The 9417-nt window shown below is 35.6% G+C and overlaps 2 protein-coding genes across 3 annotated transcripts in view; one reads left to right on the top strand and one right to left on the bottom strand.

Annotated features, from left to right (window-relative positions):
- Positions 1-242: 242 nt before the first annotated feature.
- On the bottom strand, positions 243-4958 carry Top3beta (DNA topoisomerase 3-beta). The gene is made up of 14 exons (XM_018517885.1): positions 4676-4958; positions 4462-4604; positions 4190-4384; positions 3188-3355; positions 2991-3119; positions 2753-2871; positions 2474-2674; positions 2172-2376; positions 1873-2055; positions 1552-1761; positions 1256-1473; positions 927-1151; positions 591-852; positions 243-530 (listed from the first exon to the last, which is right to left on the bottom strand). The coding sequence occupies exons 1-14, from the start codon at positions 4764-4766 to the stop codon at positions 324-326; spliced, it is 2556 nt and encodes an 851-aa protein (XP_018373387.1). The 5' UTR covers positions 4767-4958; the 3' UTR covers positions 243-323.
- Positions 4959-6470: 1512 nt separating this feature from the next.
- Positions 6471-9417, top strand: part of rk (G-protein coupled receptor rickets) — a 10763-nt gene continuing 7816 nt past the window's right edge. For both annotated transcript variants that reach the window (XM_018517884.1, XM_018517883.1), the window contains exon 1: positions 6471-7281. In XM_018517884.1, coding sequence (XP_018373386.1) covers positions 7058-7281 — 224 coding nt within the window. In that variant the 5' untranslated portion in view covers positions 6471-7057. The remainder of the gene's footprint in view (positions 7282-9417) is intronic.

The following is a 9417-nucleotide window of genomic DNA, read 5'->3' as shown; positions in this document are numbered from 1 at the left end:
TTAAAAATAAATCTTACATTCTAAACCTTTTAAACATATAAACTTTTATCAAGAATTTTTAATATTCTGTCCATGAATTAGAATTTTCGTCAAAACTTGTCAAATTTCTTTAATAAAACACATTGTTCTACAAAACACGTTGTAATTAATACATTGTGAGATTCTATTATTTAATAGAAAGCATGAAAATGATTATATAACCATTACTACCATCATTCTTATAAAATGTTATAAGATGCTATGATAGGAATTTATTTGCAAAGAATGAGATGAGATACACACACATAAATGGCTTTATAATATATGCAGCTCTAAACGATTCATTATACGAAATATGCTGCCAGTTGTGCCATTTTGTCCTTTGGTGGTTTAGGTTTGCCTCGGTTACGACTTTTGGCATGACCCCGACCACGCGTGACGACTGGTTTCGAAGCTACTGCACGATGCTTTTCTACTAACGCAGCAAAAGCTGGGGTGCAAAACACGCAACCAGACATTTCGGTCACTTCGTTGGGAAGTTTACTTTTGTCCTGAAACCAAAAAAGATATGCAGATGCATGTTTGTTTCAGAATAAATACTGTTTCCTCACCTGTTTATATTCGACAGTTACTAATTGTGCACCGCAATCACACGTATCTGTATCAACTGTCACTTTATGCGCGTTCTCAAATAAATGGATAATAACATCGCAACGATTACATCCTAATTTCCACTTAGGTGCAGCCGAAGGATCGAGTACAAGTATACCTAGATCGCATTCCAAACAACTGGATAAGCCATTTGAATTCATACCGTGCGGGCATGTCGGATGCGTGCATGAATTGCATCCGCTCATTCCTTTCTTCATATCCCTAAATTTGAAAGAATATTCAGTCTTCCTTTACACTTAAATTAAATTACAATACATACAACTGTGTAAACATACCTGAATGGTGGATTGTTGTAACAGTATGGACAAAATGTGTAACTTTTTCCTCGTGTTCCGGTCGACCATGAAAGTAATTCAAAGTCGTCCAATGGACATTTTAATTCTTTGTATATTCGTATGTTCCCATTTTGTGGTAAATTGTAAGTTTCGTTACAATGCGCGCAATGCATTCTAGATGGCTTAGTTTGTATGTATTTCATGTATCGACGACATTTACCACATCTGCAACATATATCAATAATAAGACATCGAAAAAAGAGCAAATAAATATAGTGGAATGTTATACAAAGCAAAGGATGAATATAATTGTCATTATAATTGTTTACCTGGAGTGTGCTTTGCCGGAAGCCGATAGCGGCGAAAACGACACTTCGAACAACTGATCCATAGCTTCTATACTTTGTACAAAATAATGAAATTTTTGTTTAAAAATTTCTACGGTATGTTGTAGTACAGCATAAAAGTCAGCTCGACCTAATGCTATTAGATTTAATTGTTCTTCTACTGCAGATCTCATTGTGGGCAAAACCAATTCAGGATCTATCTAATGTAAAGGGGACACATGTATGTTTTATACAAGATTTATCATTGTGTCAAGTAGAAAAAATGAAATCAAAGATACCTTTTGGTATCCATGGACCAAAACGATACCAAGAGAAGTAGGTATTAATTTTCTACCTGCTGCAACAGTAACATAATTTCTAATGCAGATGTTATTTATATGTACAGGAATCGAAGCGTCTGTTCCAATGCCATGTTTTTCCATGAGAGATATTAATTCTGCCTCTGTTAAATAATCTGGCGGTTGTGTATAACATTCAACTAATTTGGCCTATAACAATAAAACAGGACATTCTACACTACACGTCATTTTGCATAATATTTTCTGTTTGAAACTAAAAATACAAGCAAATAAATATAATGTAACAAAAATCATTTTTACCTCTTGTATGTTTACTTTCTCATCGGATATAAATTTCGGCAGGGTATCATTATTGCCAAGTGCTTGCCAAGTAAGAATACTCGTGTAGCCAGGACTTAATAGACTGTGACCAGTAGTTGTAAATATTTCCATGCCTATCTCAAATTTTACTGTAGTACTCAAGTACCTACAATCCCGTGCCAGCTACGATTCGAAAATCGAAACAGAGAGAGAAAGGGAGGTAGGAAGAAAAAATACATACATATGCAAGTAAGGATCACTTCAAAGTTTTATCTCAATTATCTCAATTTTCAACATACCGTAGCAATAAAATGTCGCGTTATATAATCATACAATCTCCACAAATCACCATCGAGTTCGTTTCTGGTTGCATGTTTCATGGGTGTTATAGGCGGATGATCACCTGCATCATGGCCTTTCTTTGGTCTATTGATTCCAGCTGCTATTATCTTGCGAACTTCTTCGCCCCATTCTGAGCTATTCTGCTGTTGTTTTAATGTTGAACTTGAATAAAATAAAAATTATTGTAATATCAAGTATGATGTACATACATGTGCAAATTAAAAATAACCATTAAATAATCAAGCAGTAAGATTCTTACAGCAGATCAAAATTTTCAGGATACGATGTTGTCTCTGTTCGTGGATAACTTATGTATCCTTGAGTATAAAGTCTTTCTGCAATTTGCATAGCATGCTGTGGACCCATACCCAATCCAGAACTGGCGACTCGCATCAGCTCTACTGTATTTAATGCTATAGGTCGCGATTTGCATTTTTCTGTACTTTGTACACTCACTACGCTATACACAATTTATTTCGAATGATGTAGTCTTTTCAACATATTAAGATTTTTAAACATTTAAACATGTACAACTCACGTTGCTTGATCATATTCTTTAACGTGGCTTAAAAACATGCTTGCAACTTCTTTATCAAAGGAACGTACACGATTCCAACTTAATACAATATCTTGACCATCAGGAGACTTGACAGTTACCTCAAAGTAACAAAAAGATAATATCATTTAACATTGTCATATAGATAAAAGAAAATTTAAATAAAAAGAAAATATAAGAAAAACGTTTGTATAGGAATTCCAAAATACAATACAGTTACCTGCAATACCCAATATGGATCTGGCTTGAAAGTCTGAATTTCATCGTGTCTTTGTACACAGAATCCTAATGTTGGCGTTTGGCACGGACCATAAGAAATAAGAGATACATCTAAATCTCCATACTTGCCCTAAAAGTATAACACTCATATGTATTCTAAGATGTTTAAAATATAACAAGGCAAAAATTGTGATATACTTGGAAAAATTTAGTTTGATATCTAGTAAATGCACAGCCTATTCGCAAATCTAACTCCTGACGTGCATCGACACTTTTCGCTTCGTTTTCATTGGGCTTTATTAGATTGGCCAAAGCGGATTTTATATCTTTCTCTGTAATAGCAGAAAACCGTGCTCGCCATATATCCTATTAAAAAGAAAGCTCTATTTATTAATACAATAAAAATATTTAAGAGTTCATTCTATCTTGCTGGGGTTACAAAATTGAAAAAAATTTTGTTTATATAATTGATAGCCCCAAGTGTGTAAAATATTGTGTTGAAGCCCTTAACGTGGTAAATATAGGTATAAACAATACAAAAAGTAAACATGAAAATTTTTAACGCATTTTTCTCGAAACAACACTTTTCGATCTAGCAAAAGTAATAGAGCAAAAACTATTCAATCCATCGCTTTCAAATTTTGCACGATTGTAGAGCAATGTTTTTTTCTACCTTTCTGGATAGACTACAATTATATCAATATCAATGATACTTTTTTTATCGCAAAAGCAAGAGCACAATTTAAGGTAAAAAATCAAACTTTTTTTTTCAAATAACCACCATTTTGTTAATTTTTATGTAAAGTCAATTATCAAAGTTTATCCTGTAGACATTCTTTCTAAACAGGAAATCGTTTTTTGAACTCTTTCAGATGACTGGTGCGATCTGCAATACTTGCATTGATGCCATGTTCGGAGAGGAATCTTCCCGAAAAACTTTATATAGACTAACAGTCAACACATTGACTTCATAAAATTTAAAATTAAAGAGAAAAATATAAAAATAACATGTAAAAACAATGAAGTATGTATCCCCATTATTTTCTCGAAAAATTGTCAAAAATCGCTTTTTTTCAAACCACAAGATAGAATGGATCCTTAAATTATGATCAACAATTTATTATATGAAAAGATTCAATAGCTTTAATATCTGCAAGCAACAAACAATGTTGTTATACAAACAATGTATAAGCCACTTGCATTTATATGTAATTTCCTATGCATTCCTTGCTGCACTGCATTTATAACTTCAAAGCAAATATTTTCACCCTCTTTATCGCAATCTAACCATAATACTAAATAATCGCAATGAGCTCCTTCTTTGGCCAAAAAGTATGGTATTTTTAGTTTCGGTACCGCTTCCTTTTTCTCAGTTGAGCAGGAAAATAATTCTGCCTAAAAAAAAAAAAAAAAAAAAAAAACAATTATATAATAAAAAATGCAAAAATGCCATATCTATCGTCTTATCTTACCGGATCTACTTTGTCCCAATTGTTATACTTTCCGATAAAATCCAACGTCATGACGTGTCCACATACAGAGGTCATTTTGAAATTGACAGTCTCGGATCTAAACTGACCTACCCATTCGTGGACGGAACAAGAGCCGTTTAATCCTGGAGACATCCATAGAGAAAATTCACGAAAGGGAATGTGAAAGAGAAAGTAATTCGAGCCAATAACGCACCTTTTCTGGTACTACATCGTCCACTGCTTAATATATTTGCCAGGGATGCCGCCAAAGAAGGTTTTTCAGCTACCATCAAAGCGGTCTTCATTTTAATGTGATATTTCGTTTAACGAGTGTTACAATTGATAAATAACTTGTAACAGTTTTGCTGGTATATACAACACGATCTGAACAAAGACATTACTTGCCACGCTTGACATTATTTCGAATATTTCGATTTAAACAAAACAACAGCAGTGCAGTGGTGTAACATCAAAGTGGTTAAAGTGGTCAAAGTGGTTTTCACGTATTGCGCGCCACGACACATTGGTGGTGCATTCAGTAAACGGATACTGTCGATAATGTAAAGCACAGTCGATCAGTTATCAATAGAGGGATTCAATTTCTCTCGCGAAGAGAAGAGTTACAGAAAATAGCTCAAGAGGGCAGGACTAGTCGCAAAGCGCCGCGTACGTATCTATTTTACCGACATTATTTACGTCTTTCCGCAGGTTCTTCCCTATTATATTGATAAAATAGCGAGAATTCGAATTGACTTGAGATCTACAAGTAAATTATTGTTGTGTTAATTGACGTTAAATTTAGTCGCAATTAATAATAAAAAAAGATTAACGTGCAATATTTCGAGACGTAAGAACGTAAAAAAAGTGGTCGATGATCCCGAATGTATACCAATGTATACATCTAAAATTTATGAGTCAATTCTAAGCAGAATCATAAAACTCGTAACGTATTCTCGTAAAACTTGCAAGAATTACTTATGACTAGTATTCTAATTTTATGCGTATATATCGTAAGACATAAATATCTACGATTTCTTGTAAATTTTATGGCTAATAAGAAGCTGTCTGTAAAATATATTAATTGTATGAAGGTATAAGCATTAAAAAAATTCTTACAAGCTTATAAGAATAAGTATATGTTACGAGTCTTACGATTCTGCTTAGAATTTAGACATTAGTCGGACTGTGTCATACCAGCGTAATTGCCATTAAAATCTTGAAAGAGGTATTATTATTTTGCGCTTTATTTATTATTTAAGCTTTACTTTAAAAATTGTAATTTGATATATCTTATCAATCCATATATGTTATCAAACGCGAGCGAGTAGGAAAAACTATAATTAATTTCGGCTTGCAGAGGGCTTGGAAAGATTTCATACTTCTCAGTGAAAAATAAGAATAATAAATGATGATAACAACCCAGACAGCACAGAATATTTATGATAAATATTTATTAATATTCATTTTTTGAAATGTTATATATAGATATTTTATACATATCTTATATAAAGTTTTATTCGAAATATTGTTAAAATATAGACTAAATATTTGATGCAATATTTATGATAAATATAAATAAATATTTCTAATAAGTATTTTTTATTTGGATTATAATGTCTCATTAAGTATTTTCATAGCATTTACTATAACTATTCTAATAAGTATTTTATAATATTTATAATAAATATTTATGATTTGTGCAATCTAAAACCACAAAAATATTTACAAAATATTTAAAATAAATCTTATAAATATTTCTAAATATTTTGTAAATATTTTGTAAATATTGTGTGCTGTCTGGGAAATTAAGAAATTTGAAGAGTCCCTTTGAGATACAGTCCAAAAAGGAGTATCGATCGCGAGTTGTTATATATATATATACACTATGAGCAAAATTGTAAGTATTATACATAAGTATTGTTATAATCCCAGTGCGAAGCTATAATATTGCAAAAATTTGATCGAATACAATCTAGCGAATCAATCTCCGCTGTCCGCTAAAGGCAACAAATTCTACATCCACAGTCGTCGCATCTGGTCGCATCGCGTGCGGCAGGATCGAGAAAGTCAAGTCCGTCGAATGATTCAGGGTGGGTGTTGGGGGACAGGATGGTAAGATGAGTAGGGGGGATGCACGATATACGAAATCCGTGCAGGCACCATGCGTAATATCGGATCAGTTGGTGACTGTACCGCGGAGTGAACGGTGGAATCTCTTTGAAGCTGGAGATTATAATTATCGAACTACATAGTTCTGTCATCTCTACTGTTTTCCTTCCCTTTAAGGTGCAGCAGCAACAGCAGACTGTGACGGGTGACGGCTGTGGCGATAGTGGTAGTGGTGGTGGTGGTGGTGGGCGATAGTGGGTGATAGTGGTGGTTGCGACAACGGCGGTGGCGGTGGCGACAACTCCTTATGGGGGTGTTCGCGTTGACGGTGACACGCGTGCCCGGATGTGGACCACGGACGTACGGACGTCCAAGGACAGCGCGAGGAAGAATGGTGAGGTGACTTCGCTCTGGGCGCGGTGTACCCAGCGGGAAAGAGAGCTGCGAAAGTGAGTTACGCGGGCGGACACGTACAGGGTCGGCCGGTATGTGCACGCGGTCACGTCGGTGCGGGATAGCGGTCATCTTGGCGATCATCCTTTTCTTGCGGATCCGCTGCTGTCAGAGCGGTGCACTCGACGTAACCCCGTGTAACGTTATCGCCGATGGACGGGAGTTGCTATGCCGTGGCGCCAATCTATTCTCCATTGAACTCATCTCCGATATTCATCTGTCATCGAAGGCTATTGTTCCTGTTAATGTTACAAAGATGTGAGTACTTCACATCACTTTGCGTCAATCTCGATACTCTTCGCGGAAGATTGAAGATTCGATTGATTGGATTGGAAATTGTAGCAGAGAGGAATATCCATGCTAGATACATCGCGCGAGATGCCCCTCTCCGCTAACCGCTTTTCTACGTCTCTTTACGATTTCGCAAAATATGATGCCTCGCGCGATGCAAATTTTTGTTATAAAATGACAGGTGCATTCGAATCGTAATCGTTTTCCGTGGTATGTACATACATTTTGTTTTTGTTTGTTTCCGAAAATGAAAATATCTATTGCACGTTGAATTATGCATATATAGAAAAAAAAATGTGATACTTTATGTGAATGTGTATAACGTTGCGTAAATTGATTAAATCTTTGCAGTTGCAGTTAGAAGGTAAATGTAACGGACGCTTGTCATCGCGCGCCCTACATACGATTCTAGGCCTTGCGGATCCGTCGCGTCTATACAACTGAAAAAATATCGCTCTGTACTCTTGCTTTTAATTACCTACGGCGCATTTTGCGGTGAGCGAGATGTAGGAGAGCGGAAAAAGCGATGCTTTAAATATGCAAATTACGCGTCTTCGACGCGTGTCCTTTTCAGGTTTCTTTGTGTCATCAGTTTATCGTTTTCGTCGACTGCGTCAGTTTTTAAATATAATCAGACAAAAACTTTCGATCGAGCGATAGGAAAGATAAAACAAGTAACGCCATATTCTATACATACACCACGATGCGACCTACATTCCAAATGGGACGACAATCAGTATTCTATGGATCGTGATTTAGGATCAAGAAAACGAGCGAATTGTAGTCACATTCTTCACTTCACTTTCTTCATAGAGTTACTCGCGACCTGCGGTTTTACCGTCTAGTCTAAGGCCGGAATCAGACTACGCATTGAAGAATGAGATTGAAGATTGAAAGATTGTAGTTTGACCAATCAGAACAAAAGGAGCCAAAATTTCTTTTTCCTTATTGCTGAAATTTCAATCTTTAATCTTCAATGCATAGTCTGATTCCGGCCTAATGGATGCTTCTCTATAAAAGTACCACTTTACTCTTCTCTCTATCGAAACTTGTATCAAACTGCGAATCGATCTATTTCGACGCTTGCCTCCTTGAAAAGTAACAGCTCAGCTTTCGCTGCCGTGAGATATTTCGAGTGGTCGTCTCCGGCCCCCTTTCTGACAAAATAAAACAACAACAAAAAAATGAATAGGCGCAATATCTCGGCTGTTATTGCACTGCTTCTCTCCCAGTCACTCTCGGGACGTTCTTAATTTTTTAATAAATTCTTTTATACTTCTCGATTGTAACGCTCCTTCGTAAGAATATCGTAATAATATCGTAAGAATACGAAAAGTGTGCCATTCATCATTCTCTTCACGTTCATGACGTAGTACGACCGTGACATCTATTGCGAAAATAATTCCATTCTCGAACTTGATTAATTTTGCTCGCGAATAAAAACAATCAAGATTTGTGTAAGCACTATTCTGAATACTGTACCAGTCGTATTATTATGAAAGCTCAAGTATCGAACAAGTTTCTTTCCGAAAGCTTTTAAAAATAGTATTTTGCATTTTTTTTTATTATTTATAACGCGATGAATGATATTTTTTATAACGATATATATTGCGTGCGTGCGTGCGTGTGTGTGCGCACGTGCGCGCGCGTAATATTTCCCCGAATACCTTAGAAGTACAAAGACTGGTAAATTCAAGCTGGCCTTGAAGCATCGAAAGTTTTCAAAGGCCCACCTGTAACGGAATCATGATCCCGAAAGCGTAATTAGAACCCAATGTTCGTGCGCGTCGAGAAAGTTCCATCGGAACTCAAAAAAAAGCCTGCGTCAAAATATCGTAAGACGCCACTGCGCTTATACTTTTTCTATTTTAAGACGAATGAACGAAAGGAAAAATACTGTAGTACGTTCGCTGACACAACGTATGCATCGCGAGTAACTGGATCGTTCCATGTTTCTATTAAAATCCAAGTTAATTGTTTGTCAATATTTGAAAATAAGCGCAAAAAATATTAAACGATTAAACTGTAATTTTTCGAAAAATGCTGAATAATTGGGAATGACAGAAAGGGACGTTATGTGTGTGTGTGTGTGTGTGTGTGTGT

This window comes from Trachymyrmex cornetzi, unplaced genomic scaffold (assembly GCF_001594075.2).
Source record: "Trachymyrmex cornetzi isolate Tcor2-1 unplaced genomic scaffold, Tcor1.1 scaffold728, whole genome shotgun sequence".
Classification (NCBI taxonomy): domain Eukaryota; kingdom Metazoa; phylum Arthropoda; class Insecta; order Hymenoptera; family Formicidae; genus Trachymyrmex; species Trachymyrmex cornetzi.
The sequence above is the reverse complement of the archived record's forward strand: the minus strand, read 5'-3'. Positions and strand labels throughout refer to the sequence as shown.

What these genes read in the sequence shown, in the direction of transcription:
- Top3beta (XM_018517885.1), bottom strand. Translation starts at nt 4,766, where the DNA reads ATGAAGACCGCTTTGATGGTAGCTGAAAAACCTTCTTTGGCGGCATCC. An exon ending in TACAACAATCCACCATTCAG is followed by an intron (nt 853 to 926) that starts GTATGTTTACAC and finishes TTTCAAATTTAG; the next exon opens with GGATATGAAGAAAGGAATGA. An exon ending in TAACTGTCGAATATAAACAG is followed by an intron (nt 531 to 590) that starts GTGAGGAAACAG and finishes TTTTGGTTTCAG; the next exon opens with GACAAAAGTAAACTTCCCAA.